Consider the following 14,911-nt stretch of genomic DNA (forward strand, 5'->3'; position numbering starts at 1 on the left):
ACTACTACAACAGACTTCTAATAGAAAACAGCATACAGAAACAGGGAAAAAAGTCTCAAACAGATCAATGTTTCTATACCCAACAAATGTAGAAGAAGTACAGGTTACAATAAACAGTCTCAAAATGAAACACTCAGCAGGTGTAGATGATATACGTGATTTCGTTATAAAGAAGTGTGGGGACTTGATTACTGAGCCCTTAACCCACCTATGTAACCTATCTTTTGCTACAGGAACTTTTCCTTCATGTTTGAAAATAGCAAAAGTAAAGCCATTATACAAGAAAGGAAACAAAGATGATGTTTCCAACTACAGACCACTGGCACTTCTTTCTGTTTTCTCAAAAATATTAGAAAGACTTTTCAATAAGAGGCTAACAGACTTCTTAGAGGTAAATGGCATTCTGTCAGAATCTCAACATGGATTTAGAGCAAACTGCTCAACCGAATCTGCAGTTCACTCCTTTCTATTAGAGGCACTGATAGCATTAGACAACAAAAAACTTACCATGGGCATATTTTTAGATTTTTCAAAGGTATTTGACACCATAAATCATGACAAATTGCTACACAAGCTAGAAAATCTTGGCATTAGGGGAACAGCTAACAACTGGCTCAGCTCTTATCTTAAAAACAGGGAACAATATGTGGAAATAGATCAAGAAAGGGACAATGTAATTAGGAAATATAGTTCCAAGCTACTGGCTGTTAAATATGGAGTGCCACAAGGATCAGTAATGGGTCCTGTTCTGTTCTTACTCTATGTAAATGACCTAAACATAAGCTATGACAGCAGTAAAATATTTCAATTTGCTGATGATACAAGTGTTCTAATTACAGAAAACTCAGAAGAAACTCTTGTAAAAAACATAAAAGAAACCACTGACAGGCTAACATGTTACTTTGATGACAATGACTTAATAATAAACACTGAAAAACTGTTGCTATGGTTATACACACAGCACAAACAAAAAATCTGATATCAACCAATCTAGAGCTATACGGACAGACAATTGCCAAAACAGCCTGTACCAAATTTCTTGCACTTCATCTACAAGACAACTTCAAATGGAAAGCACATATTGAGCAGATGAACAAAAAATTAAGTACTTCTTGTTTTGTGCTGTGTACATTATAAAATTGTACCAGCTACAACACCCTTCAGTGCGTATATTATGCAGTTGTACACTCTCACCTCCAGTATGGGATTATGTTCTGGGAAATTCTGGAGATGCCATCAAAAGATTCAAAATTAAAAAAAAAAAAATAAAAAAAAAAAAATAAGAATAATGGAAGGGGTAGCTAATCGCAAATCATGTAGACCATTGTTTCAAAAAAGGATGATGCTGCCACTTCCTTGCATATATATACTTGTAAATATAATGTATTTAAAGCAAAACTTACATACAAAAAGATCACTCATCACTCAAAATCACACAATACACAACTATAATACAAGACAAAAATTGGATGTACATGTTCAAAGCGCCAACACAAAGTTATTTCAAAACAGCCTTATCCACCCTAGTATCAAACTATACAATGCCTTACCAGATACCATTAAACGCATACAAGACATTGGTCACTTCAAATCTAAACTGCAGTCATACTAGGTTGATCACTGCTTTTACACAGTAAATGAATACCTACAAAACCAAATGTGAAATGAAGGGTGTAGCTGGCCCTCGGTGTGGATGAGGTCGACACCAAGAAAAGTGGCATGGAATAGAACCTCATTCAATTTAACTGGGAGAATGTATTTAGATATTCCAAAAACTTTATCAGGTCAGCCACACCATGAACCCATACAGCAAAGGTGTCATCAAAGTATCTAAACCAAACCTTGTCTGTCACCACTGATGCCACCTTACTCTGTACCAACATCCCCTATGTACATGGTCTGTCTGCTGATGAACATTGCCTCAAGCGGCACTCACCACTGATGCCACCTTACTCTGTACCAACATCCCCTATGTACATGGTCTGTCTGCTGATGAACATTGCCTCAAGCGGCACTCACCTACTTTCAAGTGTATGACATCCTTCCTTCTCACCTTAATCAACTTCCTACTCATGAACTACTGTTTCAACGTTGAGGGGTGAACATATAAAAAAAAAAAAAAATCAGGTACACGGCCATGGAACCAGGAAGGCTCCTTCCAGTGCCAAACTTTTCATGGGTGCTTGGAGGGGGCTTTCCTGGGATCCATAAGCCTTCAGCTCCTGGTTTGGTTTAGATACATTGATGATGTCTTTGCCATATGGGCTCATGGTGTAGCTGACCTGTTTATATTTTTGAAATCTCTACATACATAACCTCAATTAAATTTCACATGGTCACATTCTGAATCCCACACCACTTTACTACATGTTGACCTCAACCTCACTGAGGGCCAGCTACACACTTTTATTCACATTAATCCCACTGACAAATAACAGCACTTACATTTTGACAGTTGCCACCCTTTCCATGTCAAACATTCCCTTCCATACAGCCTTGACATTTGAGGCGAACACTGCTCAAATAGTGCAGTACGAATAATATGTGGTGTTCATCCACGATAATTTTGTAGATGTCTTTTTAAATCCTTCACCACATAGAGGAAGCGTTTAGTCGCAGACAGACACAATGAAAACACTATTGTTTCTATTCCACCCTGGATTTCCCTCATGAAGTTTGTTGTACATAATCACTGGAGTTCGAACAGAAAAATGACATACATAATTACAACGCCAGGGAAAAAATGACATCTCCACATTAATGTTGTATTTAGCACAACAAGGAATGAGCAATGCTACCACCAAAATATTTGATCACTTACGCAATGATATAAGATGTCTGACAAACAGCACTGTTAAATTTGAAAACAAATTTCTCCTTGACAACCCCTGTTATTTAATAGAAGAATTCCTATTTTTGTAATGTGTAAAAGGTGGTGTGTAGGATTTACTGACTCACATCTGTATTATTGTTAAAGAAAAAAAAGAAAACAAAACTCTAGTAAATGATCATCATGTAGCCATATGTACAAACAAATTTGTCATGTGAATAAAAAATGAATCAATCCACATCATTATGATTAATCACAGAAATGATCCATGGAACCTGAAACTAACTAATAAATGATCACATTTGGCTACAGAATACAGAAATAAAGTGGTACAATATGCCAAAATGTTTATGATAACCGGAAGGACACTGTGCAGCTGCCAAACTTTAATAACTTCAGCAGATATTATTATCACATATACTCAATAAGACAAAAATTCTATAGAATACGAGAATGTGTTAATGCTCTCTTTGTATAAGTTAAAGTTTTCACAAGAAATCACCCCAACAGAAGTTTAGTTCACTTTATAATTCCCTCATATCTTTTCTTTCTTAATGTGTTATATCTAGACTGAGAATTACAACAATACAGAACAAATGTAATTAGGAACTATTTGCTTCTGTGTTATTTAAATATTACCTCATTGTTTAAAGCAATATTTTCTCTTATTGCTCTCTGAGTTGTAGCAGCAATTCTGGTTTGTGTTGCATCTTCAAAATCATTTGATAATTGCAGCAATCTAGTCTCCATTTCCTTCATAGCTCTGTGGATGTAAAATGCAAGTCCATACAGTCCAATGCATTGTGAATTTAGTTGTCATTATACAATGGCACAATCCAAGTGGAGTACAACATAGTGAAGCTCATGTTTAAAAATTGTTTACAACATAGCAATTCTACATGAAGCTGTGCTATTTTGAAAACTACACAAATGAACGAAAGAATATGAGGAATACAATGGTCAACAAAAGAAAATTGGAGCATTTTGAAACAAGCATTAGAAGAAGACATATATATACATCAACTAGGCTGTGACTAACACATCCTCTATTATATCCTTTCCCCTTGGAATGTCACTCCAAGGAGATACTAAATGTTCACTCTAAGAAGACTCTTAAGCTTGGTGACTGACAGCAGAAGCTGTGTCAATAGAAGTTGACTGACCATGGTTGTACCAACAGTGTTCATAATGCAGCCAACTTATCAACTTTAGCTAGCAGATGCTACTGAGTTAAGTGCACCTATGTACTTGTAAATGAAAGCAGATGCAACATAAAAATAGAAATATCATAGAAATATTATACTGCTTCAAGGTGAATGTTAAGCGGTTTTGATATATTCAATGAAGACACTCTTTGCACACGATATTGAATGCCAAAGATGGTAGTATTGGAAACAAGTGAGTATTGGTCCAAAGTCATATGCCATCTCCTAACTTCTATCAAAGCAGCAACTTGCATCAGCCACTGTGCCAAGAGTGTTCTTAGAGTGAACAATTAACAAGCATAATAACGTTAGAGGATTTTACAAAGTAGTAGAAAGGCGACATCACACTGAAACTGGGAGCTTCTGGCATAGCACGTTCCCATCTGCTATGTCCTTTTAGTCCCATGCATAACTTTTTCTCTGCTAATTTATATTATTTTTTCAATACATTTATCTGTTGACATTTAACACTACATAAAAATCTCAAGATCCTATTTATACTTGATTTCACTTACAGTTTATTATTCAGATGCTCATTTTGATTGTTCTGATTGCATCTGTGTAATTAGTTTTCATTAAAGCACTAGTAATTAAAAGTTACAGTTAATTAAAATTAGCACTACAGTTTGCTACGTGCAAAAACCTATGAGCCAACAGCATAATTCCATACAGTACCTACAGCATTCAGAAGGTATGCATTCCAACTTCCTTGTGAAGTACTGTAAATTACCTTAAACTAATTATCTTCTGAAATAATTAAACTTCAAATTCCTAAGTTGCCCCACTTTCCATCACAGTTTTTGTCAGAACCACTGTTAGATTCTGAACTTTGACTACATATTTTTGCCACCTTAATTTTTCTCTACAATTTGACAGAAAGCATTGATCAGTTAACTCACTAATTCTTAATTTCAAGCTACTGGCTCTTAATTTGCAATATGATGTTGACACATATAGACAAGGGGATTCACAGTGTGTAAGGATAATAGTTCCGCACATTTTTCTAATTTTTGACTAGCAACCTTTCGTATAATTAAAACTCGCATAAGTTCTTTTAGTTCATCAAAAACAGTAAGTTCCAACCTAGCCAAACTTCAAAGCATTGTGTAGGTTTCAAAATAACAGTTTGTTTTTACACCTGTCTATATGTAGTTGGCCACCATCCAAAATAAGCATCCACAGTTCGCAGGTATATGAGCAACATCTATATCAACAAAAATAATCAATGTTTGAAGATATAATGTAATTAAATAGATAAGAAATCTACCTACCAAGTGACAGAGGAGAATATACATATGAAAGGTATTACGTATGCAAGCTTTTGCAGCCAGTTGCTTCTCCTTCTGGCTGAAGGTTTGAAGGGGAAGGAAGAGGGGTGAAGGAAAAGGTATGGTGAGGTTTAGGATGTTTTAGCAGTAATCTCTGTCTTTCATATTACCCTATCTTCCATCTTTAAGCTCTCAGGTCTTCAAATCTCATCTAGTACAGTTCCTGACAATGTCTCTCCTGCTCATCCCATCTGGTAAGTCTTCCTTGATGCGAGGTTCTGGGTGACTTTTCCGATCTCTACCTCTTTTCCTAAACCTCACCAGTCTGCTTCCTTCACCCCTCTTCCTTCCTCAACCCTTCTGCCAGAAGAAGGAGCACTGGCTGTTCAAAGCTTGTATAAATAATATCTCTTATATGTGTGTTCTCCTGCTGCCACTTGGTAGACAGATTTTTTCAGCCCTATTACATTATGAGTAACATCTATGTCAGATGTGCTCTTGTTGTTTACTCATACCACAATTATGAACATTCTGTACACAAAAATATGTGCACCAACAATCACAAAAGTCATGAACTTCAGTAGGTAGAAAACTTGTGAGTTATTTCTGTTATCTAAAAAAATGAAAAGTTTGACTAATCTGTGTTGTGACGAACAAATATTGTGTAATGTTATTGTCATCAAAACCAATGATTGTTGAACTCTATGAAACTCATCATGGGATTGCTTAATTGAACTACCAATGCCAGACAATGTTATTGTGGACTGTGACTATTTGTTATAAATGTTTATTTCATGCCATGATAGAACACTTAAAATTGTGGATGGTGACTATTTTGTATAAATGTTTATTTTGTGCCACGATAGAACAATTAATTTCACCACTGCAATTGCGGGGGTGATTTTGGACAGTTGTGCTAATACTTTTTCATAGTGTAAAAACTGGTTATATGTCACATGGAATATGCAAGCCTTTGTCAAACAATTATTCATACAACTGCTTTGAACACAAGTATGTTTGCATGATGTGTCACTCAATGGATACACAAAGGATATGACTGATCAACAACTTGTCTGTCACGATCAGCCAGCAATCACTGTTGACGATTTGTTAACTCACATACAAACTGTGCAGAGAAGATTCTAAAGAAATGTATCCCACCCTTCTTATATTCCATGCCATAACATTGAGAGACTCTGGCTACACATGTAGGTTTTATATTACAACTTTAGGATCATGTGGTCCACCCCAATAGCTGAACGGTTGGCACGTTGGAATGCCAAGCACGGGGGCCTGGGTTTGATTCCTGGTTGGGTAGGGAGATTTTCTCCCCTCAGGGACTGGGTGTTGTGCTGTCCTCATCATTTCATCACCATTGTCAATGTGGAAGTCGCCCAGTGTGGCGTCGCACTCAATAAGACTTGCACTTGGCGGTCGAACTTCCTGACTGGGAACTCCCGGCCACTGACGCCATACGCTCATTTCCATTTCCAGGATCACGTGAAATTCTGCAATCACAATTTTTGCATTTTCATGCAATTAAACCTTATAGTGCACTTCCACATGAGCCATGGACCTTGCCGCTGGTGGGGAGGCTTGCGTGCCTTAGCCATACAGATAGCTGTAATATAGGTGCAACCACAATGGAGGGGTACCTGTTGAGAGACCAGACAAATGTGTGGTTCCTGAAGAGTGGCAGCAGCCTTTTCAGTATCTGCAGGGGCAACAATCTGGATGAGTGACTGGTCTGGTGTTGTAACATCAACCAAAATGGCCTTGCTGTGCTGGTACTACAAAAGACTGAGAGCAAGGGGAAATTACAGCCATAATTTTTCTTCAGTGCATGTAGCTCTACTGTGTGGTTAAATGATGATGGCGTCCTCTTGGATAAAATATTCTGGAAGTAAAATAGTCCCACAATCAGATCTCTGGGTGGGGACTACTCAGGAAGATGTTATCAGGAGAAACAAAACTGGCGTTCTATGGATCGGAGCATGAATTGTCAGATCCATTGATCAGGCAGGTGGGTTAGAAAATTAAAAAAGTGAAGTGCACAGGTTAAAGCTAGATATAGTGGGAGTTATGAAGTTTGGTGGCAGGAGGAACAAGACTTCTGGTCAGGTAAATACAGGGCTATATATACAAAATCAAGTAGGGGTAATACAGGAATAGGCTTAATAATGCATAAGAAAACAAGAACACAGATAACCTACTATGAACAGCATATTGAATGATTCATTATAGCCAAGACAGACATAAAGCCCACACTAACCACAGTAGTACAAGTTTATATGCCAACTAGCTCCGCAGATGATGAAGAGATTGAAGAAATGTATGGTGAGGAAAAAGAAATTATTTATATAGTTAAGGGAAATGAAAATTTAATAGTCACAGGGGACTGGAATTCAACAGTAGGGAAAGGAAGAGAAGGAAAAATAGGAGGTGAATATGGACTGGGGAAAAGAAACGAAAGAGAAAACCTCCTGCAGAATTTTGCACAGAGCATAATTTAGTCATCACTGACACTTGTTTTAAAAATCATAAAAAAAAGGATGTATATGAGGAGACACTGGGAGGTTTCAGATTCATAATGTAATGATAGGACACATATTTCAGAACCAGATTTTAAATTGTAAGACATTTCCAGGGGCAGATGTGGACTCGGGTCACAATTTATTGGTTATAAACCGTAGATTATAGCTGCTGAAATTACAAAAAGGTAGGAATTTAAGGGTAGGGGGCTTGGATAAACTGAAAGAACCAGAGATTGTTGAGAGTTCCAGATGGAGCATTAGGGAAAGATTGACAAGAACAGGAGAAAGGAATATAAGATGAATGGGTAGCTTTGAGAAAGGAAATAGTGAAGGCAGTAGAGGATCAAGTAGGTAAAAAGATGAGGTCTAGTAGAAATCTGTGGGTGGACAACCCAAGAGATATTGAATTTAATAGATGAAAGAGAAAATATAAAAATGCAATAAATGAAGCAAGCAAAAGAGAATACAAATGTCTAAAAAAATGAGACTGAGAGGAAGCGCAAAATGGCTAAGCAGGAATGGCTAGAGGGCAAATGCAAAGATTTAGAGGCATATATCACAAGGGGAAAAATAGATACCACCTACAGGAAAATTAAAGAGAACCACCTGTATGAATGCCAAGAGCTCAGATGGAAAACTACAGTGGAACTTGGATTTTACATACTCCAATTTTATATTTTTTTGCGATTCTACAACATAAATTTGCAGCTCCTGTGAAAAATCCATAATATCAATGCTAAAAATTCCATGATTTTACATTTCTTCCTTGTAAGGTTTACCTCAGTTCTAAGTTTGTGCTCAATATCTGCCTTGACTTTGTCCTGTTTCCTTTCTATTGACATTTGATGTGATTGAATGAGTTTAAGTGGCACAAAAGACAGATGGTTGGCACCATGGGGATGGTTGACACTATGGGTGGTGGTGGAGTTAAGGAAATATTCTAGGCCATTATGGAGAGGGGAGACAGATGAAATGCTGATGTAATCCACAATCGGTGTTGCCAACACAACTTGCAACATTTAGCTTCATCACACAATCATGATACAACTACTGCTAGGTTGTAGCGGTAATGGAAAAATAAGACAGTCGATGTGAAGCATTCTGGACTGAGCCAATACATGACCAAAGGACCCAGCCAACACCTTTTCTTGTACCACTTATAACTCAGTCTCATCTTTTGCTTGTATTTACAATGTACTGTATTCAGCAACAATATAAATTGTCAACCACTTAAATTCAGACACTGAACCTCAAGGAATATGCTTGGTCATAATCAAGGAAACATCACCCATTTCCGGCTAGTGAACTGTTATTGGCTAGCGACTTGTTAAGTCACCCAATGGCCAGTGTAACCACCACCCCACACTGACACATGTAAAATGTTCTCACCTACTGGATGTGTGGAGAGGGGGAGTGGCCCTTCAATGTTGGGAGTGCAGGATGGTCTGAAAGCATTATGCAAAATGCTGAAAATATACTTTTCATACATATGATGTGCTATGACAGAGGTGTCACATGGAAATAGAACAAGGGTTTTACTATAGCACAATTTAAAGACTTTCATGTTCAAATCTGTCATGACACAGTTGCAACAACTACATACACTACTCATGTATATACTTTGAACCACACACACCACACACTGCAGATCATAAATATGGGCAGCAGTGATAAGTGGACATGAACTGAAAACACAGCACCTGAGCTTTCTTTAAAATGTACATTTTACACAATGTACAGAAATTCACTGATCTGACATTTAATAAGTTTGTAACGTCAACTAGGGAAGCAAACTAATTTTTTCATGTGTCTGTTTCTCTCATCCAACCTAAATAACACATTAATGGTGGTGAGCATAAGAAATGTGGCTCATAAGGAAAGCATTAAACAATAACAGGAATGCAGACAAAGTTTATCATTAACTAGATGTTCGCATTTATGCTTATGGTTTAACCACTTAGCTGCTGTGATTTTTTTTGGTTTAATTCAACATGTTCATCAATTTTTGCTTTTTTTCTGGGTGAGCACTGAGGATGATCCCTCAAAAATGTGTGTTTTCAACATATAACTTGTGGTTATAGCATGACAGTAAATATCTCGATTACCTTGTACCCAGGTACCAATTTAAATTTTTTTATGAGTTTTTACTTGCTGTTACGCATGTGATTTTGTAAGAACTAATGAAATTCATTACTACAAATTATTGTATAAATATTATATTGTACGTTTAATTTTGTTCACTTAGGCAGATTTTGTACAAAGTATTGGAGAGGACTGTGATTTTTAATCATACATGTCAATTACAAATATTTTTGCTCATATTCTGGGGCGTTTTAACATTTTTCTCGATCCTGCATTTTCCTCAATTTTGCGTTTTTTAAGTCTGGACCACACGAAAATGTAAAACAGGGGTTTCGCTGTAGTCCAAACCAAAGAAGAGAAAACTGAAAAATGGGAGCAGTATGTAGAGGGTCAATACAAGGGAGATGTAATTGAGGGCAATATTATAGAAAGAGGACAATGATGAAGATGAAATGGGAGATAAGATACTGCTTGAGGAATTTGACAAAGCACTGAAAGGCCTAAGTCAAAACAAGGCCCCAGGAGTAGATAACATTCTGTTAGAACTACTGATAGCCTTGGGAAAGCCAGTCACAGCAAAACTCTTCCATCTGGTGAGCCAGATGTATGAGACAGGCAAAATACCTCAGACTTGGAGAAGAATATAATAATTCCAGTTCCAAAGAAAGCAGGTGCTGATAGTGTGAATATTACTGAACTAACAGCTTGACAAGTCATGGTTGCAAAATGCTAACATAAATTCTTTATTGAAGAATGGAAAAACTGGTAGAAGCTGGCCTCGGGAAAGATCAGTCTGATTTTGAATAAATGAAGGGATAAATGAGGCAGTACTGACTCTAAGACTTCTCATAGAAGATAGGTTAAAGAAAGACAAACCTACATTTACAGCATTTGTAGACTTAGAGAAAGCTTTTGACGATGTTGACTGGAATACTCTGTTTGAAGTTATGAGGGTGGCAGGGGTGAAATACAGGGAATGAAGTGCTATTTACAATTTGTACATAAACCAGATGTAAGAGTTGAGGAGCATAAAAGGGAAACTGATTGAGAAGGAAGTGAGACAGGTTTGTAGCCTATCCCTTATGCTATGCAGTAACTGAAACAAAAGAAAAATTTTGAGTAGGAATTAAAGACCAAGGAGAAGAAATAAAAACTTTGAGGTTTGCTGGTGACATTGTAACTCTGTCATAGACAGCAAAGGACTTGGAAGAGCAGTTGAATGGAATGGACAGTGTCTTGAAAGGAGAATATAAGATGACCATCAAAGAAAGCAAAAAGAGAGCAATGGAATGTAGTCAGATTAAATCAGGTGATGCTGAGGGAACTAGGTTTGCCATTTGGGCAGCAAAATAACTGATGATGATCAGAGTAGAGAGGATACAAAATGTAGATTGGCAATGGTAAGAAAAGCGTTTCTGAAGAAGAGAAATTTGTTAACATCGAATATAGATTTACTATATTTTATGGACTATAAGACACTACAGACTATAAGATACACCCTGACTTTTAAGAAGTTGTTAAACAAATAACATTTGTACCATTTATATCATTAGATTGGAAAACAAATTCTTAGTTTATAAAACCAAATTGACCTTTAAAATCCCTGAAAATCGTCATCTTCTAATTTTGGCCATTTTGCATAAAGTCATCTATTTGCACATTTAGTCTTCCTCATTTTGCTCAGGTCTTCTTTACTACCCCATCAGTCAAAAATTGTTTTTTCTGTTTGTGGAGGCCTCAAATGCTGCTCAGCTGTTGCGTTTCCACGTTCTTCTGCACATGCTTTTACCTTCAATTTATAGCTTGTATTATATGAATACCTTTTATTTTTTCCCATTACAAAATTATCTACTAACAAAAATATTGTACCGTTACCGATAACACAAATCGCTTTCCACTTAAGTTCACTCGCACCATAGACATCAATGACGCATCATAGGCTAGACAGTGTACTGGGTTTGTGATGGAGGGGCGGGAGGGAGACAGTGTAAGCAAGCTTGTGAATCATCATGCTGCTGCTGCCAGTCGAATCCAATGTTGTCAGATAGAGATAGTTTCCCCACGGCATCGAATATATGGACATTTTTAAGACTGGTGGGAATGTTAAATCAAACTCTGGACATTTTTTTTATTAATTTTGAGTATATGATGCACCAGAACTTAGGAGACAATTTTTCAGAGAAAAAAGTGCATCTTACAGTCTGTAAAATATGGTAGACAGGTAAGTCACAAAACTAATGAGGTGATGCTGAATAGAGTTGGGGAGAAAAGAAATTTGTGGCACAACCTGAGTAAAAGAATGGACTGGTTGGTAGGCCACATTCTGAGACATCAAGGGCTCACTAATCTAGTACTGGAGGGAAATGTGGGGGTAAAAAGTGTAGAGGGAGACAACGAGACGAATACACTAAGCAGATTCATAAGGATGTGGGTTGCAGCAATTATTCGGAGGTGAAGAGGCTTGCACAGCACAGAGTAGCATGGAGAGCTGCATCAAACCAGTCTTCAGACTGAAGGCCATAACAACAGTTCATTTCAAGCATGTGTATCTTCCTTTGGCCTGTAACATTTACAGACATTAATGTACAAAAAGAACAGGCAAACAATAATACAAGGCTATATTTCTGTAACAGCACCAATGTGGTTTAAGCTTCAGCCAATTTTGTGCACACACACACACACACACACACACACACACACACACACACACACACACACAACATATGAAAGTAGAAATCACTATTCTAGCCTTTGTAACTTTTCCTTTTTTCTCCAGGAGGAAAATGGTACAGGCAGTGAAGGTTAGAAAGGTGGAGTAGGTACCTCAGTCCTCAGGCTGAGAACGACCGACCTATCATGAGGATATTATGAGACAAAGATGAAGGGTGAGGTGTGAGAGACAATATTAGTTCAAAGATAATACATTCATAATCACTGTGAAAGCTTTAATCCAGATATGGCAAAGGACAGAGTGAGAAGTAAAATGAAACAACAACTAAAAACTCAGACAAAAGCACAAGATGAGATGGGAAAGAAACCAAAGGGAGAGAGGGAGAGAGGAAAACAAGAAGACATGAAAAATATAAAAAGTGTTAAGAGTAAATCATTGTGTAAATTAATTCCCATCTCTGTAGTTTAGGGAAACTATTACCTTGCAGGACAGTCCCCTGTGGCCCATATGGTGTACAAGAAACCCAGTCCCTTAAGTTATGCTGTACAACATGCCCAGTAACTGGATACTGGGTATTGCTATGATGGAAAGTACATATGCCAGAGAGATACTAACGAATAGTATAAAAAGGGCAGTGTTTCATTCTTTCTTATAGCTGATGCACATAGTGTTGGAGGTAAAGATCGTCTCTGCTGTGTATTGTTAGAGGAATTGAATATTGTCTTAGAGAAGACCATGCATCTACATCTATACTCTGCAGAGCACTGCCAAGTGTGTGGAAGAGGGTACATCTCATTGTACCAGTCATTAAAGCCTTTGCTCATTCCAGTCATGTATGGAGTTTGGAAAGAATGATTGCTTAAATATCTCTGTGGAAGTTGTAATTAGTCTAAACTTGTCTTTGCAGTCTCTATGGGAGTCATACTTAGGGGGTTGTGGTGTATTCCTAAATTCATCATTGAAAGTTTGTTCTAGAAACTTTCCAAGTACACTTTTACTAGATAGTTTGGGTCTATCTTCAAGTGTCTATCAATTCAGTTCTTTCATTCTTTCATCATCTTCATGGCATTCCCTCATGGGTCAAACAAACCTGAGACCAGTCATACTGGCCTTCTTTGTATCTGATCAATATACCCTAAAATAGGACTATATTTGGTATGGATCCAACACATCTAAGCAATATTCTGAAATGGGATGCACAAATGTTTTGTATGCAATCTCCTTTGCAGACTGACTGCATTTCTCTCATATTCTACCATTAAACTGCAGTCTGCTACATGCTTTGCTTATGACTAAGTTATCATTCCACTTCATATTCCTACAAATTGTTACTGTCAAGTATTTGTATTCCAACTGTGGCTCACTGATAGTGTGGCCATAGGATAAAGTGAATTGTCAATTTTCGCAACACTTCAAAATCTTACCGAGGTCTGACTATAAACATTCTCACACTATGCTTCATTATAGATAACTGCATCATGTATGAAAAGTCTACTATCAATATTGTCTGCAAGGTCATTAATATGTAACATGATCAGCAGTGTGCCAACACACTTTCCTGGGACTCACCTGAAGTTACTTCTACATCTGTCAATGATTCTCTGACCAAGATAACATGCTGCATCCTTCCCATCAAGAACTTCTCAATCTAGTCACCAAACTTGCTTAATAGCCCATATGAATATACTTATAATCAAATAACAAGCATATCATTCTAAGTCAAATGCCTTTTGGAAGTCAAGTACTGTACCTTGTACCTATCTGACTGCACTGATCCTTAGATTTCAGGTTCTCATGTGAGAAAAACGTGAGTTATGTTTCACATGATTGATGTCTTTGGAATCTGTGCTGATTGACTCTGACATCATTCTGTTTGAGATATCTCATTACATTTGAGCACAGAATGTGTTCTAAGATTCTAAAACAAATTGATGTCAGTGATATTGGATGGTAGTTCTGTAGGTCATTTCTGCTGATCTAGTAAATGGGTGTGACCTGTGCTTTCTTCCAACCACTGGGAACAGTTTTTTGTTCAAGAGGTCTTCAGTACATTATGGATAAAACAGGTGCCACTCACCTGCAAATCTGGTATAGAATCTGATGGGGAATCCCTCAGGCCCTGGTGCTTTGTTCAATATTAATGACTTCAACTGTTTCTCAACATCACTGACACAAATATCTATTTCATTCATCTTTGCAGCAGTATGAGAATTAAATTAGGACACTACTTCTGGGATTTCCTTTGTGGAGGAACATTTGAAAACAGGTGTAAGTGTTTCTGCTTTAGCTTTGGTACTCTCAGTTTCAGTATCTGTCTTGTC

The 14,911-nt window shown here is 37.3% G+C and overlaps 1 protein-coding gene across 1 annotated transcript in view; it reads right to left on the reverse strand.

Annotated features, from left to right (window-relative positions):
• Positions 1-14,911, reverse strand: part of LOC124795609 (cilia- and flagella-associated protein 157-like) — a 133,443-nt gene that overhangs the window by 47,898 nt on the left and 70,634 nt on the right. The window contains exon 5 of the mRNA XM_047259680.1: positions 3,470-3,593. Within this exon, the coding sequence (XP_047115636.1) occupies positions 3,470-3,593 (124 nt within the window). The remainder of the gene's footprint in view (positions 1-3,469; positions 3,594-14,911) is intronic.

This window comes from Schistocerca piceifrons, chromosome 4, assembly GCF_021461385.2.
Source record: "Schistocerca piceifrons isolate TAMUIC-IGC-003096 chromosome 4, iqSchPice1.1, whole genome shotgun sequence".
Classification (NCBI taxonomy): Eukaryota; Metazoa; Arthropoda; class Insecta; order Orthoptera; family Acrididae; genus Schistocerca; species Schistocerca piceifrons.